This window comes from Thalia democratica, chromosome 2, assembly GCF_965202585.1.
Source record: "Thalia democratica chromosome 2, ktThaDemo2.hap1.1, whole genome shotgun sequence".
Taxonomy (NCBI): Eukaryota; Metazoa; Chordata; class Thaliacea; order Salpida; family Salpidae; genus Thalia; species Thalia democratica.
In genome coordinates this window covers 3,127,954-3,148,211 of record NC_139166.1, presented here as the reverse complement: position 1 = coordinate 3,148,211, position 20,258 = coordinate 3,127,954, and the positions used below count along the sequence as shown (strand labels likewise).

Sequence of the window (20,258 nt, the reverse complement as noted above, 5' to 3'; positions counted from 1 at the left end):
GTTTATATTAAAAGTAAATAAAATAAATATAATTAATATTCACAACTGATGTTTATATTAAAAGTAAATAAAATAAATATAATTAATATTCAGCAACTGATGTTTGTATTAAAAGTAAATAAAATAAATATAATTAATATTCACAACTGATGTTTATATTAAAAGTAAATAAAATAAATATAATTAATATTCACAACTGATGTTTATATTAAAAGTAAATAAAATAAATATAATTAATATTCACAACTGATGTTTGTATTAAAAGTAAATAAAATAAATATAATTAATATTCAGCAACTGATGTTTGTATTAAAAGTAAATAAAATAAATATAATTAATATTCACAACTGATGTTTGTATTAAAAGTAAATAAAATAAATATAATTAATATTCACAACTGATGTTTATATTAAAAGTAAATAAAATAAATATAATTAATATTCACAACTGATGTTTATATTAAAAGTAAATAAAATAAATATAATTAATATTCACAACTGATGTTTATATTAAAAGTAAATAAAATAAATATAATTAATATTCACAACTGATGTTTATATTAAAAGTAAATAAAATAAATATAATTAATATTCACAACTGATGTTTATATTAAAAGTAAATAAAATAAATATAATTAATATTCAGCATTACAACTGATGTTTGTATTAAAAGTAAATAAAATAAATATAATTAATATTCACAACTGATGTTTATATTAAAAGTAAATAAAATAAATATAATTAACATTCACAACTGATGTTTATATTAAAAGTAAATAAAATAAATATAATTAATATTCACAACTGATGTTTATATTAAAAGTAAATAAAATAAATATAATTAATATTCAGCATTACAACTGATGTTTATATTAAAAGTAAATAAAATAAATATAATTAATATTCACAACTGATGTTTATATTAAAAGTAAATAAAATAAATATAATTAACATTCACAACTGATGTTTATATTAAAAGTAAATAAAATAAATATAATTAATATTCACAACTGATGTTTATATTAAAAGTAAATAAAATAAATATAATTAATATTCACAACTGATGTTTGTATTAAAAGTAAATAAAATAAATATAATTAATATTCAACAACTGATGTTTGTATCAAAAGTAAATAAAATAAATATAATTAATATTCACAACTGATGTTTATATTAAAAGTAAATAAAATAAATATAATTAATATTCACAACTGATGTTTGTATTAAAAGTAAATAAAATAAATATAATTAATATTCAGCAACTGATGTTTATATTAAAAGTAAATAAAATAAATATAATTAATATTCAGCAACTGATGTTTGTATTAAAAGTAAATAAAATAAATATAATTTATATTCAGCAACTGATGTTTATATTAAAAGTAAATAAAATAAATATAATTAATATTTACAACTGATGTTTATATTAAAAGTAAATAAAATAAATATAATTAATATTCACAACTGATGTTTGTATTAAAAGTAAATAAAATAAATATAATTAATATTCACAACTGATGTTTATATTAAAAGTAAATAAAATAAATATAATTAACATTCACAACTGATGTTTATATTAAAAGTAAATAAAATAAATATAATTAATATTCACAACTGATGTTTATATTAAAAGTAAATAAAATAAATATAATTAATATTCACAACTGATGTTTATATTAAAAGTAAATAAAATAAATATAATTAATATTCACAACTGATGTTTGTATTAAAAGTAAATAAAATAAATATAATTAATATTCACAACTGATGTTTATATTAAAAGTAAATAAAATAAATATAATTAATATTCACAACTGATGTTTGTATCAAAAGTAAATAAAATAAATACAATTAATATTCAACAATTGATGTTTATATTAAGAGTAAATAAAATAAATATAATTAATATTCAGCAACTGATGTTTATATTAAAAGTAAATAAAATAAATATAATTAATATTCACAACTGATGTTTGTATTAAAAGTAAATAAAATAAATATAATTAATATTCACAACTGATGTTTATATTAAAAGTAAATAAAATAAATATAATTAATATTCAGCAACTGATGTTTATATTAAAAGTAAATAAAATAAATATAATTAATATTCACAACTGATGTTTATATTAAAAGTAAATAAAATAAATATAATTAATATTCAGCAACTGATGTTTATATTAAAAGTAAATAAAATAAATATAATTAATATTCACAACTGATGTTTGTATTAAAAGTAAATAAAATAAATATAATTAATATTCAGCAACTGATGTTTATATTAAAAGTAAATAAAATAAATATAATTAATATTCAGCAACTGATGTTTATATTAAAAGTAAATAAAATAAATATAATTAATATTCACAACTGATGTTTGTATTAAAAGTAAATAAAATAAATATAATTAATATTCAGCAACTGATGTTTATATTAAAAGTAAATAAAATAAATATAATTAATATTCACAACTGATGTTTATATTAAAAGTAAATAAAATAAATATAATTAATATTCAGCAACTGATGTTTATATTAAAAATAAATAAAATAAATATAATTAATATTCACAACTGATGTTTATATTAAAAGTAAATAAAATAAATATAATTAATATTCACAACTGATGTTTATATTAAAAGTAAATAAAATAAATATAATTAATATTCACAACTGATGTTTATATTAAAAGTAAATAAAATAAATATAATTAATATTCACAACTGATGTTTGAATTAAAAGTAAATAAAATAAATATAATTAATATTCAGCAACTGATGTTTGTATTAAAAGTAAATAAAATAAATATAATTAATATTCACAACTGATGTTTATATTAAAAGTAAATAAAATAAATATAATTAATATTCACAACTGATGTTTATATTAAAAGTAAATAAAATAAATATAATTAATATTCACAACTGATGTTTATATTAAAAGTAAATAAAATAAATATAATTAATATTCACAACTGATGTTTATATTAAAAGTAAATAAAATAAATATAATTAATATTCACAACTGATGTTTATATTAAAAGTAAATAAAATAAATATAATTAATATTCACAACTGATGTTTATATTAAAAGTAAATAAAATAAACATAATTAATATTCAGCAACTGATGTTTATATTAAAAGTAAATAAAATAAATATAATTAATATTCAGCATTACAACTGATGTTTGTATTAAAAGTAAATAAAATAAATATAATTAATATTCACAACTGATGTTTATATTAAAAGTAAATAAAATAAATATAATTAATATTCACAACTGATGTTTATATTAAAAGTAAATAAAATAAATATAATTAATATTCACAACTGATGTTTGTATTAAAAGTAAATAAAATAAATATAATTAATATTCACAACTGATGTTTGTATTAAAAGTAAATAAAATAAATATAATTAATATTCACAACTGATGTTTGTATTAAAAGTAAATAAAATAAATATAATTAATATTCACAACTGATGTTAGTATTAAAAGTAAATAAAATAAATATAATTAATATTCAGCAACTGATGTTTATATTAAAAGTAAATAAAATAAATAAAATTAATATTCACAACTGATGTTTATATTAAAAGTAAATAAAATAAATATAATTAATATTCACCATTACAACTGATGTTTGTATTAAAAATAAATAAAATAAATATAATTAATATTCACAACTGATGTTTGTATTAAAAGTAAATAAAATAAATATAATTAATATTCACAACTGATGTTTATATTAAAAGTAAATAAAATAAATATAATTAATATTCAGCAACTGATGTTTATATTAAAAGTAAATAAAATAAATATAATTAATATTCACAACTGATGTTTGTATTAAAAGTAAATAAAATAAATATAATTAATATTCAGCATTACAACTGATGTTTATATTAAAAGTAAATAAAATAAATATAATTAATATTCAGCAACTGGTGTTTATATTAAAAGTAAATAAAATAAATATAATTAATATTCACAACTGATGATTGTATTAAAAGTAAATAAAATAAATATAATTAATATTCACAACTGATGATTGTATTAAAAGCAAATAAAATAAATATAATTAATATTCACAACTGATGTTTATATTAAAAGTAAATAAAATAAATATAATTAATATTCACAACTGATGTTTGTATTAAAAGTAAATAAAATAAATATAATTAATATTCACAACTGATGTTTGTATTAAAAGTAAATAAAATAAATATAATTAATATTCATCATTACAACTGATGTTTATATTAAAAGTAAATAAAATAAATATAATTAATATTCACAACTGATGTTTGTATTAAAAGTAAATAAAATAAATATAATTAATATTCAGCAACTGATGTTTATATTAAAAGTAAATAAAATAAATATAATTAATATTTACCTTGCTGCTGGGTCCTACCGCTGGCGGCGCTGTTGTGTCCTCCCCTCGGACCACCTCTCGGTCCGTTCTGCTGATTGGTTTGTCCCGATTGCTGCCGGTTCTGCTGTTGGGGCTTCTGCTGCGCCTTGTTGCCTGGCGACGAACAGATTTCGTCAATTTAATATTTCTAATGTTTCGATAATAGTAATAATTTTCACAGAGTTTAATTTTTCATGCAATTGTTAATTAATTGTTTATTAAAAATGTAAAACTTGTACCAACATTAAAAAACAACAAAATAAATACTTGTTACTTCATGCTTAATACTTTAGTACAGACATTATTGTGAGAAAAACTGAATACGAATTGTAAATTAGTAAACGTGGGTAGTTTTTATTAGGGTAAAAATACAAAAAATAAAAAATAATATTTTTTGTCTGGCTAAGCAAAAATTACGAAAGACTGGAAAAATTAACGTTTTTCGTCTTATTTGTCCTTTTTCCCCTTGAAAACTTCAATCTAGTTAGCTTATTTATGATATATATTTACAATTTAACCAATTATTTGCTTTTTTTTTTAATTTTAGTTAGTTTACTTTTATAACATTTTAAATGATATTTTAATTTATTATTCATGAAAGTAAATATTTATGTTTATTTTCTCCAATAAGATTTACCTAAACCGTATTAAACAACACTAGATTTAAACAATAACTGAATATTAAAACAAAAATCAATATTTCAGTGTTGGGAAAATTCAAATCTGTCATATTTTGTACTCATTTCAATTATTGACTTCAAACAATTTTGTACATTTAAACAGTTGTGATGAAAATACTATATCGTGTGAATTTTACTTTCAACTTTCTTTTATTCAATTATTTATATAATGGGGATTTTTGTACAATTTTCGATGTAACTTGTTATTAAAATTTTATTTGACAAACTAACCAACCAAGATTCTATCTAAGACTTTTTTTTACTTTGTAATGAACAATTTTGATTGTTTATTACTTGTTGATAAGTCATAATGGAATTTTTAATATTTAACTTAATTGCATTTGCTTATTTACAAAATACATTCAAGTCACAACTGTTGAAACGTACAAAACATGATAGAATTGTTTCCCAACTGAAATATTGATTTTTTTTAATGAAATATTCAGTTAGACCTTTAACCTACAAATGCGTTTTAAATTAATACAACGTGGAAAAATTTGTTGGGAATAATTGATTGGAAAATTTTATGTATTATATTCAAATTTATTTCAACCAATCAAAATTTATGTTTTAAAACCTCTCAAAAAAAGATTTGAATACTTGTTACTAAAATAGTTAAATTAAATTTTATAATTTTTTCTAATTAAACTTTTGATTCAAATTAAAATTTAAATTTTATTGCTTAAAATAGCTAACTCATCATACACTTAAAAGCATGTCAATTATTTGAACATAAGCTTCAATTTAATCTGTTATAACCTTTAAAAACATTACATATTGTTTAAAAACTTATCTTAAAACTCTATGTGTAATTTAACACTTAACAAGTATTATAAAACAGTTGTATAAAGACAATCAAGTTAATATGAGTTCAATTTGGCAAGTAGACTTTTAAATATTTTTTTTAATTGTTTTGTTGTTGTAACACATATTACCTGCTTGACAAAGCTTAATTTATAAATTAAAAATATATTGGTAATATATTTATTTAAAGAAATTATAACGTCGTTATATATTTGTTGCAGTGTTTTAAATACCAGGAAATTTCTGTAATATGTTTTTTTTAAATAACATAAGACATATAACAGAAGAAATCAAGTTATTTTTTTATCTTTCTTGACTTGTATTTTAATTGACTATTTCATAACTAATCTTGAAATCTTCAATTTCTTATATAGTACTTGATATTTATTTAAACATTTTATAATTTCAACCTAAATACCAACATTGCTGACTAGCATGGTTGTAAGAAATAAATTACCTATTTTTCTTTATAACTATTTTAATAATCCACAACCATTTATTTACACAAAATTCAAATAAATAATACAAATAAGTATAACCACCTTGCGACTTGTAAAACTTTAAAAATTAAATCAACTTATTTTAAAGTAAATTAATTTATTGAAACCATTATATCACTTTCATAACAAAAACCTCACCGATTTAAAAACGCGATCATTATTCTGTTGTAGCTTTTAAATTAAATATGAGATTTTTTTAATGAAACTTAGAGTATTTTTTATTGATTGGAAATATTTTAACACTTTAACACATTTATAATAGATAATTACTAGCTGTTGCAGAATTAAACACCAGTCATTATTATTTGGAAGCCTACTTGTATGTTGAAGTTTATTTTTTTTTTTAATCACTACTATAAGGTATAAGAAGTATTATTTTAAATTGTTGCAGTACTACAACTATAACCCAAAGAAAAACAAACAATTTAAATAACTTGCTAATAAATTATAAGTTAATTATCATTAGGTTTTACCATAATTGAAATTACAAAAAAAAAATTTAAAATAATTAAAACCTTGGTTGTTCTTAACAACTTGCTGATTTAAGTATAATAAAAACCCAACTCAAATGCTACTTAAGATATAATAACTTAATTTCTTAATTAATATTGCAATAATTAAATAAAAGCTATGCTGGTTTAGATAATTTTATATTCATTAGTATTCTGGAAATAACTATATACTTTTTCAAATTTATTATAACTAAAAACCTTGTTGACTATTCTTATATTAACTTGCTGATTCTGCTAAGGTTTATAAAAATATTTAAGATTAATTTTACTTGTTTTTATTCACTGTGGCTTGTAAAATTAGCTTATATATTATTTACTTTATAATATTATTTAAATTATTTTGTAAATATTTCAATTTATAATAAACAAAAACCTTGCTGATTGTTCTTATTAACTTGCTGGTTCTTCTAAGGTTTATAAAAATAGCTAAGATTAATTCTACTTGTTTTTATTTACTGTGGCTTGTAAAATTAGCTTAGATATTCTTTACTTTATACTATTACTTAAATTATTATGTTAATATTTCAATTTATAATAAATAAAAACCTTGCTGATTGTTCTTATTAACTTGCTGATTATGCTAAGGTTTATAAAAATATATAAGATTAATTTTACTTGTTTTTATTTACTGTGGCTTGTAAAATTAACTTGGATATTATTTATTCTATAATATTATTCAAATTATTTTGTAAATATTTAAATTTATAATAAACAAAAACCTTGCTGATTATTCTTATTAACTTGCTGATTCTGCTGGGGTTTATAGAAATAGCTAAGATTAATTCTATTTGTTTTTATTTATTGTGGCTTGTAAAATTAGCCTAGATATTATTTACTTTATACTATTATTCAAATTATTATGTAAATATTTCAATTTATAATAAACAAAAACCTTGCTGATTGTTCTTATTAACTTGTTGGTTCTGCTGAGGTTTATAGAAATTGTTAAGATTAATTTTACTTGTTTTTATTCACTGTGGCTTGTAAAATTAACTTGGATATTCTTTACTTTCGACTATTATTTAAATTATTATGTTAATATTTCAATTTATAAACCTTGCTGATTGTTCTTATTAACTTGCTGGTTCTGCTGGGGTTTGTTGGCGTTCTTCGAAGCGATTTGGGCGAGAGTTGATTTCTGGGGCGCGCCCGCGTTCTGCTGGGACCTGCTGGTTGCCAGGGAACCGGTCCTGCTCGTTGCCAGGGAGCTCGCTTGCTGCTGGGCGGGTTTCTTGCCGGCTCTGTGACGAAGCAACTGTCTAAACCATCTAAACAGTGCGGTACAAGAGAAATATCTTATTGATGTAAGTAGACCTTGCTTTTTAAATAGATGTCATTTTTTGTATATTTACGTTTAATCACAATAAAAAATTAAAAAATAGTTGATTAATGTGTGCATAATTTTTTGCCCAAATTCAACTTGTCTACAAATTTTTCGTTGCAACTAAATAAAAAATTTTTAAAATAAAATCACTATCTAGCACAGTTTATTGACATGTTAAAAACAAATAACAAGTATGACTTATTTCATCTCTAACGTACTTATAATTTGTTATATTATGATTAAAAAAAATGATATAAAACAGTATTGAGTTACTGTTGAAAATAAAAATATTATTTTATTTAAAATACGTTAAACTACTAATTACTGATCACTAATCATTTAAAACTACTAGATGTTAAAGACTCACAAAAATATTTTTTACTATTTCTGTTATAATGAATAACTTTAGTTTAGCTATATAACTAATCAACTAATTATTAAATTATTTTATATTTAATTAACAAAAACAAAAACTCACTGTACATCCTTACTTTTTGTTGCGTTTGCAGTTTCTGTTTGAAAAAAAAATAATTAATTTAAAAAGTTAAATAAGTTTTTATACAATGTTAATACTACTTAATAACAATCAAATATAATAAAATCCAATTGAGTTAAACTCGTATTAAAGTTAAAGGACAATAAAAACTAATAAAAAACAATCAAAATTTTAACTTGGACCTGTATTTATTTTGATTAGTTTTTATTTTAACAACAGCTAATCCATTATAATTAAATTTATTATACCTACTAGTCTTCTTTTAACTAACATACTACAAAATTTTCGAGTTTAGTAAATATTTACAAAAAAAATAATATTTTTTAATGTTTGGCAAAATTATGTGGCAAATTTAAACTTAATGACTTCTGTTTCGGAAAATAATATAAGTTAACAAATTTTATCAAACTTGATTGTATGGAAAATAGATGAATAATATTTCCTAGACCAACAAAATTCAGCTAATGCTTTATAAGCTTGCAATTAGCAAAAATAAACAACTTATTGTTTACAATGTTTAGGGAGTTCTTAAAATTGTGCAATAAAATTACACTAGTTTTTACCTTCTACATTTTAGAGGTTTATAAAAACGAATAACTACTAAGTATCAAACAAATTTTGAAAATTTTGTAAACATTTTTCATGGACTTCAACTTAATTAAACTTAATTGTTCATATATACACAATTTAATAAAACTATGAATAAAAATACATTTTTTTAATTTATTTTATGCTGTTCATGTTTCTTACATTATAAAACTTTTAACCTGCTTTGATTAAATAGCATTGGATTGAACAATAATAAGCTAATTCAAACTAAATAGAAAAACTAATTTTTCTACAAAAAGGTAAGGTCGACGAATATTAATAAAATTTAGTTTAAATATGCATTCATTATCGTATGACCGTGTTTTTTGTTTACAAAATTTTTGTTTAGCATAGTGTAGCTTTTTTCATACCTTAAGCTGTATTTATTTTTTTAGGCTTAACAACTTTATTTACAATAACTAAGCTTTAATAACTTGGTCATAAAATTATTTGTTACTTTAAAAATTATTAACTTATTATGTTATTTTTTTATTTAATAAATACAAACTAGGTCTATAACGCTGTTTTTTTTTAATAAATACAAACCAGGTCTATAATGTTATTTTTTTATTCAATACATACAAACTTATTATGACCCAAGTTAAATGCTTCTGTTTAAAATAATTAATTTATGTATATGTTTACATTTCAATAAAAAAAATGTGAGTCACCATGCAACAAGGGGTTTTTAAACTAGGGTAAATTTTCTTTATTACAAGTTACATTAATTAATTTTTATTAATTGTCTTATCAATTTTAAGTTCAGTTAAAAGTTAGATTTTAACTGTAATTTTTTTATTTAAATAAACTCTAAGAAACTTACGATTTTTTATATTTGTTAAGACTTAAGTTCAATTTTTTTTTTAATTAAACACTATTTGAATACTTGGTGTAAACTTGGTAGATACCTTCAAAAAAGAGTTAAAACATGAAAAATAGGTTAATAATCGCTGCTATACAACCTTGTGGCATAACTGAACTGTAGCTCATTTAATTAAAACCAATGTTCACTTATAAATACCTAAATAAAAAAAAATATTATTAAGTGACTGTATTTATTATGTACTGTATTTATTATAATTCTTGAATTATAATACTTTATTTCGTAATTTCCACCCATCGTTATACAGCTATAAATCTAATTATACGGATTTTTATGGTTTGTGAATTTCCAACATTTTAAATTCTCTAGCAAGTACGTTAAAACTGATTCAATTTTTAACTATGCGGGCGGGTAAACTTTTAGCGAAAAAAAAAAAAGAATTTATCTTGAAAATTTAAATGGAACATGAGCGATTTAGCGACAGAGAGGAAACTTTTGCTTTGTGGGGTTTTGTGTGGTGTGGCAGGTAAACTTTTGCTTTGTGGGGTTTTGTATGGTGTTGCAGGTAAACTTTTACTTTGTGGGGTTTTGTGTGGTGTGGCAGGTAAACTTTTGCTTTGTGGGGTTTTGTATGGTGTTGCAGGTAAACTTTTGCTTTGTGGGGTTTTGTGTGGTGTGGCAGGTAAACTTTTGCTTTGTGGGGTTTTGTGTGGTGTGGCAGGTAAACTTTTGCTTTGTGGGGTTTTGTATGCTGTTGCAGGTAAACTTTTGCTTTGTGGGGTTTTGTGTGGTGTGGCAGGTAAACTTTTGCTTTGTGGGGTTTTGTATGGTGTTGCAGGTAAACTTTTGCTTTGTGGGGTTTTGTATGGTGTTGCAGGTAAACTTTTGCTTTGTGGGGTTTTGTATGGTGTTGCAGGTAAACTTTTGCTTTGTGGGGTTTTGTATGGTGTTGCAGGTAAACTTTTGCTTTGTGGGGTTTTGTGTGGTGTGGCAGGTAAACTTTTGCTTTGTGGGGTTTTGTATGGTGTTGCAGGTAAACTTTTGCTTTGTGGGGTTTTGTATGGTGTTGCAGCAGAGGTAAACTTTCTAACACCAAGTTATCGAGGTACAATTGGAAGTAGAACGACATTTGTGGCAATTAGTCTTCAACCTTATAATATTTCAAACATTTACGTTTTAATCAAAAACTTATGTTACAGCAACCCATTTGTTTAACTCTTTTAGTTTACCACAAAACACGATGATCAGTTCAATCAAACTTTAAAGTTAGAAAATACAACATGATAAAACTGTAAAAGTTAGATTATCATGTAATGATACTAGCAGGACCTCTATGGCAGTAGTACGACACAAAAAATAAAACTTTATATATATTTTTTATTTTTTATACAGTCAAGTAGTTGCACAAATTTATTTTGAAACATTTTTTTTACAGAAATAGAATGAAACCAACTTTCATTATTTAATATTTTTAACCAAATATTTTTATAAGTATAATTATTTATTCATAAAAAAGCCTGTTCCAGATGATTTTTCTGCTAACTCAAGAATGCGTTTGAAAGTAAATATTTTACCATGCTTAATACTTTTTATAATAAAAATACAAAAAAACACTTTTTTAGATTGAAATATTGTTGTTGTTAACACATCAAACCAACTTTTTACTCAAACAGCCCACTCTATATGATAAAACTTTGAATGCATTTTTCGACCACATTGAATACCTTATTCACTTTTCTACACAAAAACACTTTTTTTCTATCAAACACTATCAAACCAAATTTTTGCAAAAAATTAAATATCTCAAAAGTTAAATGATATTTTTGAATTCTTTAAACACTGGCTTGTAATTTGTACTTTAAGCTTTCATATAAAAGCCAAAGTTTTTTTTTGTAAAAAAAAATGTTGGACCCCCCCCCCCCTTATGGCCTTAACAAAAAACTTTTTTTTTATGAAACCAACTTTTGCTGTCGTCCACGGTCAGAGTGTTCACATCGCTGACCAGCTGGTCCACATTCTGAGCTATCGTCTCGTTGAACTGCAGCTGGTTGCCTAGCAACTGCTGCTGCTGCTGGTTGCCAAGCAGCTGCTGTTGTTGGGCAGTCATCTGGGGTGGGATATCACCTGTTAACATGGAAAAATATGTCAAGAAAAAACATGAAAAATATCAAATTTATACATAATGTTGTGGGTAAAAAAAAGTTTTAACAGAACATCATAATTATATAAGTTTTTGTCTTGAATCAGCAAGGTTTCTTTGAGACAGAAAAGCCAACCTGAGTTAGCAAAAACTAGCCTGAATTGGCCTAACTTCATAAAAAACTTGAGAAAAAAAAATTTGAGGAAAAAAATTTAGAACTTTAATCTAGTTGGTATACCTTAAAACACCAAAAACAATAAAAAAAATAAATAAAAAACGGGAATAAGTATTTAAAGCAGGGGTCGGCAAAATGCGGCCCGCGGGCCACTTTGAATTTTTTTTTTTTATCTAGTTTAATGTATTAGTATTCTATAGAAAAAATTAATGTTATCTTTAAAGGATAATTTATCACCTAAATTGTTTTGTTCGAAAAAAAAAATCTTTAAATATGTTTTTTAAAGCACATAATAAACGTTCCTTTTTGACCTGCCGACCCCTGATCTAAAGTAATAAAAATTAGCCTGAGTTTTACAAAAAAATTAGAAGCAGCCTGAATTAGCCTGAGTTTTTTTATGAAATTCAAATTAAACTGAGTTTTTCACATAAGGTATAACTGGCTTGAGTTGACCTGAGAATTCTGAAAAATTAAACCAGCTAAGTTGGCCTTGGTCAGCCTGAGTTTTAAGAAAAAATTTAAACCAGTTATACTGAGTAGCCTGAGTGCGTGGTGACTATGTTCAATAACAAATAACTTGTTCCACTTGCATTTGATGTTAGAAAGTTTCACATTCAAATACTTTATGTACAAGATTGTGTATGCAGTTATTTATTATCTTTTAAATTTATTCATAGATTAAGAGAACAATGCTACTTACATGTTTGGCGATCACTCAAAATCAAATTAAAGTGTGCAAGGTGGAACCAGTACAATGATACTAACCGGCTCTTTTAATACATGGTTTTTACAACATTCTTAGTAATTTTATTATCTCATTATTGCTGTTAACTTATTAATATTAATTTTTGACATAACGCACTTACACCTTAGCACTTGTTATTAGATACTATATTAATCAGGGTTGCCAAATGTTTGTGGAAAATTTCTCCAGGTTTTATAGGTTTTTTTTTCAGGTTTTCAAAAGTTCCTCCTGGTTTTTAAAAGTACACATTTTTAGGTGTATTTTTAAAGTTAAGTTTAAAAGTAAGAAACTGTGTTAAACAGTATGAAAACGTTGAATAGATAATGTCAAGCTACTTTAAACGTGGTTTTTAATAAAATACTTTTTGATGAATGCATAAAATTTTTATCCATATGTTAGATTTTTGCATCAAATTGAAATATTACCACTTGTCATGTAGACATTATTAAAAACTGCAGGTTTTTCTGAGATTTTTGTTCACAATTCCAGGTGTTTTTTGGCAACCCCGATCAACACTACTAACCAGCTCTTGGCAAAGATGCAGGTATCTGGTACATGTTCGAAGTTGCGAACTGGTTGTAAGATGGAGGTGGGGCGTTCATCGGTGGTAGTTCTGGTTGATTCAGTTGGTTTGGTGGTTCAAACTAAATACAAAATATAATTAAAAAAATTAGTTCTAGTTGTTCAAAACAAACACAAAATATTATTAAAAATTATTATTTCTTGTTGGTTCAAAACAAATACAAAATATCATTAAAATTATTATTTCTGGTTGGTTCAAAACAAATACAAAATATTATTAAAAATTATTATTTCTGGTTGATTCAAACTAATTACAAAATATTATTAAAAATTTTATTTCTGGTTAATTCATACTAAATACAAAATATTATTAAAAAATTTATTTCTGGTTGGTTCAGTTGATTTGGTGGTTCAAACTAAATACAAAATATAATTAAAAAAATTAGTTCTGGTTGTTTGAAACTAATTACAAAATATTATCAAAAATTATTATTTCTTGTTGATTCAAACTAATTACAAAATATTATTAAAAATTTTATTTCTGGTTAATTCATACTAATTACAAAATATTATTAAAAATTTTATTTCTGGTTAATTCATACTAATTACAAAATATTATTAAAAATTTTATTTCTGGTTGGTTCAGTTGATTTGGTGGTTCAAACTAAATACAAAATATAATTAAAAATTATTATTTCTGGTTGGTTCAACTGGTTTGGTTATTTTTATATGTGAAGTTATTAGTGTTTACATTAAAATATCTAATTACTAATCTGGTTTGTTCAATAGACTTGGAGGTTCAAGTGTTAATAAACATTTGATTTACAAAATATTTTGTTTATATAAGAAGTTATGAGCAATTATAATACTTGTTATTTATTCTGGTTGGTCTAATCAGTTTTCTTTTTGTAATTAGTCTTTATATAATAAAATGTTTGTATAGATTTATTTGTCAATAAACTTATTTTTGTTGTGTGAAATATGTTCTATAAACATGTAAATATTCCACATTCTTTTATTTGTCAATACCAAACTTTATAAAACACCAGCCTAAATAACATTTTGTTTATTTGTAAATTATATTACTTACATGTAACTATCTACAATACCAGTTTGTACAATAAAATGGTGAAAATTAACACTTGTTGACACAACTGCTCATTTAAAACATTTTAAACAACATAAATTTTTTAACTTACATTTTTTTTAAATTTAGCGTACCATACTTTAGCAAACTTAAAAAAGAACATGATTAAAAATATCAGCATTATTTACATAAATCATACTTTGTCTCATAAAAAACTACATGCATACCTGCACTACTGCAGGATCAACCGTTTGAGGGGGTTAATTAGTATATCATATATCAATTTTTTGTTTTATAATTACTAACTTCTACAATTGCTTGATCAACCATTTCAGGTGAATAATAATTTTATTTTATTTATTTATATAATTACTAACTTGAACAATTGCTTGATCAACCATTTCAGGTAGGTCATTAATAATTGATGAATATGTAACTTGAACAATTGCAGTATCTACCATTTCAGGTGAATAATAATTTAAATTTATTTATATTTTTTACTAACTTGAACAATTGCGGGGTCAACCATTGGAGGGAGCTGTGGAGCTTGTTGTGCTGGCGGTTCGCAAACCTGAAATAAAAAAATAATAAATAACAAATACTAAACAGGAAATAATAACATTTAACAATCGCGTCATGGTGTTTTTGTATCATCGTTTAACTTCTTTGAACAGCACTATCTGATGATGAAAGATTTACGAAAATATGTTTTTTGAATTTTCTTAAAGAATTATATAAATATAAAAGTGCTTGTTTATACATATATGTAGTAATACAATTGAGAAATGTAATGTTGGGAATAAACATAAAAGATGAAGAAATAAAAACATGACTACGTACAAGTAAAAAATTTCAATAAGAAAAAGTAGTAAAACGTAAAACAAGATATGTATAAAGATTACTATCAAGTAAAATAATTTTAAACAAGTTTGTTCTCACAAACCTATTAATAAACACACACACATCAGTATTTTATAAAGTTAATTGTAAATAGTTCTAGTAGAGTGAACAAGAATTCAATTTTTTTAAATGTTTTTTTTTGATATATCTCCCAACTTTCTATATATAATATTATGAAATATATTCTTGAAAATTTTAAGTTTTTATGTATAAAAATGAAAACTGAGTTCTTCTTTTTTCTATTTAAAATACAAAATTGCAGTCCAGTACACTGCTTTTGTATGACAAACTCCGTCCAAAAGTGACTATACCTCAAAAGTTATTTTAAATGTGTATTTTAAAATGGCTCAAAATTTAAAGTTTTAACTTTAAAATGTGATCCTATATTAACTTTTGAAAAATACTTTACTCCTTAAAATATCTTTAGTATTTAAAAAATAATTTATGATCACTGATGCATTACTTGTAAGAATTAAAACATCGCGTAATAATAAATCAATACTGTCTAAATAAGGGTTTCTCTAACTTTTTTTTCTAATTGTCCCGTTTAAAAAAATTGAAAAAGCTATTGCCCCCTCCAACAAGTTCTCAAAAAGCTACCATTTAAAACACCTAAGACCTTTTTTTTTTGTTCTTCATCTGCAACTCAAGAATGTCTTGTGTGAGTTCTAAAATTACTAATAAAAACACCCAAAACCTTTTTTTTTGCTCTTCATCTGCAACTCAAGAATGTCTTGTGTGAGTTCTAAAATTACTAATAAAAACACCCAAGACCTTTTTTTTTTTGCTCTTTGTCTGCAACTCAAGAATGTCTTGTGTGAGTTCTAAAATTACTAATAAAACCAAATAAGACCTTTTTTTTTGCTCTTGGTTTGCAACTCAAGAATGTCTAGTGTAGGTTTCAAAATTTTAAAATTGCCCAAAATTTTAAAATTGCCTCTTTATTAATTAATGCCCACCAACTTACTAAAATTGCCCCAGGAGAAATATTGCCCCACTTTGAAAAACCCTGATCTGAATGGTAAGTATAAGCTGCTAAAAACACATTTAAAAATGTTTATGTGTCCTATGTAATATATAATGTACTTGGGAAATTTGAAAGAAACTACTATACTTGAATATAAAGAACACAAAAACATTAATTTTATCAACGGTTCTTACTATCACAACCATGTAAAAGTAATTTACAAAACATCACAGCACTTTAAAGCTGTTGAAAATTGAATACTACTTTGTTAAATATATAATGGTACATAAACATGGTTGCCACTGATCAAGCTGAGAAAAATTTTCTGACTTTTCCTGACTTTTTACCAAAATTTTTCTGACTTTTCTAAATCAGTTTTACTTATATAAATTCACTTAGTTTAATAAAATACTACCTAAACTATTTAATATAAAATCCTTAAATTAAAAATCAATTAAAAAAGAATATACTTAAGTAACTGTAAAAAATACATAAAAGTAAACTAAATATCTGTTGTATAAAATATTTCCTCTTGTCATTTAGTATAAAATTTGTAAAAAATAAATATACTCTTATTTACTTTAAAAACTTAAGTTACTCTACAAAAAATACAAATAATAAGTAATCTTGGCATATACCTCTCTTATAACTTATTTTATAAATTTAAACAACTTTTAAAAAATTATAAAGAGATAAAGTATTCACATTAACTTGTTACATAAAATACTAAACTAACTGCTTAGTTATAAAGAACTCAATTATTTAAACATAAAAACTTTAATTCTAAAATTATGCAAGATAAACTTTTGTGTATATATCACAGTTTCACTATGGAAGTATCCTTGTTACAGATCTCCAATACTTAAAAGATTACAAAATCTGCTTTTTCAAGTAGGGTACTTGTTCAATATGTTAATAGAAAATTTTTGCAGTTTCATAAATGATATTTTATTAATTTATACCAGGTGAAGGCATTGGAAATAAAATTAATTATTTTTGTAAATTTCTAGTAAAACTTTAGAAAATTTTTCTGACTTAAAGGACTTTTAATTAATTTTTACCATTTGAAGACTTTGGAAAACAAGGAATTTTGTAAATTTAAATTTTAAACTGATAAAATCTGACTTTTTTTTTAATTTTATAAAATTTCCTGACTTGTTTTCAAAACCCCCCATTTTTTCCTGACTTTTGTCATTTTTTTTAGTTTTCTCTCACTTTTCCTGATTTCCTGACCAACAAGGCAACCCTGCATAAATAACTAAAACTTTGCAACAAGCTTAGTTTTTATTTATTACAGTTTATTTTGTAAAATTCTGGTTAAAACCAACTTAATATACCACGTTATAGCTACAATACATTACTCTCTTTTTCATAATTTAAAAATTCATTAAAATTACAACCTTCAGATAAAACAATTTAAAAGGTTTTACAGTATTTATTTAATCATTATTTTGTAAAATCACAACCATTAGGTAGATTATTCTTTATAATCATTTTATTTCAGATTATTTTGTAAACAATATCAATGAGTACTAACAGTCAAGTCTTCAATATCAGCACCTCTGAACACGATAAACTCGTAAATCTCATCTCTTGCAGGAACTATTCTGTCACTTTGACGATCTTCTGTGCCGTATGATTTCACTGCAAAAAATAATAAATTTAAGCATGTAGTAACATTTTTATATACCAAACTTAATTAATGTACTTTTATTTCAAAAATTAATTCATGTATTCTAATCCACTTTATTTATTTTAAATATATATTTTATCACTCTTTCAAATTTATTGCACAATTTTATTACTTTGTCTACCTTCAGTACTAAATGACTTTTCAGTTGAAAACCTGTACTTAACTTTTACAGAATGTACGAAAACAACAAAATTGACAAAACTTAATATGTATACTTTTGTTACCTTATTACTTAACTGTAAAATATTATTTTGTTTACGATACTTTTGCTTTTTTATATGTTTTGACTGTGAGGTTGACATATTATAAATACTTGTTATAATATTATCCATTTATAAACAATTTAATAGAATGTTTTATTGTCAATTCAGTGTGGCCACTTTTTAAGGCAAAAAAGCCAGCCTGAGTTACATCAAAATAGCTAGAGGTGGCCTTAGTTTATGATAAAATAAAATAAAAAGTAATCATAGGAGCCAAAACTGAAAAAATCACTTTCAATCAAGCTAAAATACATAAAATACATCAAAATAGTAGCATAAGGACGTGAAACGATAGCAGCATAAACTTTAGAAAAAATAAATAAGTTCTTAAAACTAGTCTGAGATCTATAAAAAATAATCAAAACTAGCCGGAGTTTTTCAATTAAGTTTAAAGTACCTAAGTTTTTTTTAATTACAAAGAAGTCTGAGTTATCATGATCTTACGTGTGTGGCAGAAATGTGATAGAAACTTGTTTAATTGTCAAACTAACAGCAATAATTGATTAGAATAGATACATAAAAAATATTACAGCTAAAATTGGACAATTAAATAACTGTTGTAATCAAAAAATATATACTAGTCATTTGAGTTATAAATACTGCACACAACTCATTTGATACAATTTCATAAAGTCCTATGTTTTAGAATATAAAATATTAACTACAACTTGAAAAACTGTTAAAATATTTATTTCAATTGAATTTACTTTAAAATTTATAAAAAAAACTATTAACTAAATTAAAATATATTTTCCTACATATAATATGTCAACTAGAAGCTATTAGTAGACAATAGCAGGATATTAGTAAACAATCAAACACTTGTTTAATGAAACTCTGCTATGAAAAAACCACCACAAGTTTAAGCAAGCATATTTACAATTAAAAATTTTAATAACAAACTTTTATCTTTGTTTAAAAGACATAAAACTTTAACAACACTTGATCCAAAGACATGTTGTTCATAAATTTTTAACTAAGTTGATTGTTAGCAAACTAATAATTGGTTTAAAAAAAAAATACTGTTAAAAGAATACCCTAATGAAAAACTAAGCTTAATAAGTGAAACTTTCAAGACTACCAAGGTTAAAAAACTTGTTTTCAATATGAACTTGAATTGATAACATTGTGATCAAGTTAAATATGCAAATTTTACAATATTTAGTCTATTTTTAAAATGTCAGTGACTGTAAACTCAAATGAACAAATCATATATATTTAATGCTAACTATCACAATCAAAATAAAATTCATTGAAAAGCTACTGTATTTCGTTTGTTAAATATATGAAAACAATATATGCTTAAAAGTCAAAGTATAATACAGAAAATATTTATATTCAATTTAAAATAAACTCATGTTAATTTGGAGCATAGGGGTTTGAATCTTCTTTTTTTATTATTTATTTTTTAATAAATAGTTCAACTTCCAGTTGTTTTTTACGTTTTTGAAATTCAAAATTACTTTTGAGATATAAGCAATCCAAATGATAGTTCAACAAGTACTTTATGGAAGTTGCAAACTTAAAAGAAGAAATAAAGGACCTCACTACTATGGTATGGAGAAAGACTGTTTGGTCATTAACCATAATATACTAATCAATAAAATACTACATCATCCTACAAT

The 20,258-nt window shown here is 23.0% G+C and overlaps 1 protein-coding gene across 1 annotated transcript in view; it reads right to left on the bottom strand.

The window, feature by feature from the left end:
- Positions 1–20,258, bottom strand: part of LOC145849555 (uncharacterized) — a 38,505-nt gene that overhangs the window by 15,467 nt on the left and 2,780 nt on the right. The window contains exons 2-8 of the mRNA XM_082954506.1: positions 18,218–18,324; positions 15,319–15,384; positions 13,728–13,848; positions 12,107–12,268; positions 8,716–8,749; positions 7,970–8,154; positions 4,400–4,531 (exon numbers count right to left, since the gene is read on the bottom strand). Coding sequence (XP_082810632.1) covers positions 4,400–4,531; positions 7,970–8,154; positions 8,716–8,749; positions 12,107–12,268; positions 13,728–13,848; positions 15,319–15,384; positions 18,218–18,324 — 807 coding nt within the window. The remainder of the gene's footprint in view (positions 1–4,399; positions 4,532–7,969; positions 8,155–8,715; positions 8,750–12,106; positions 12,269–13,727; positions 13,849–15,318; positions 15,385–18,217; positions 18,325–20,258) is intronic.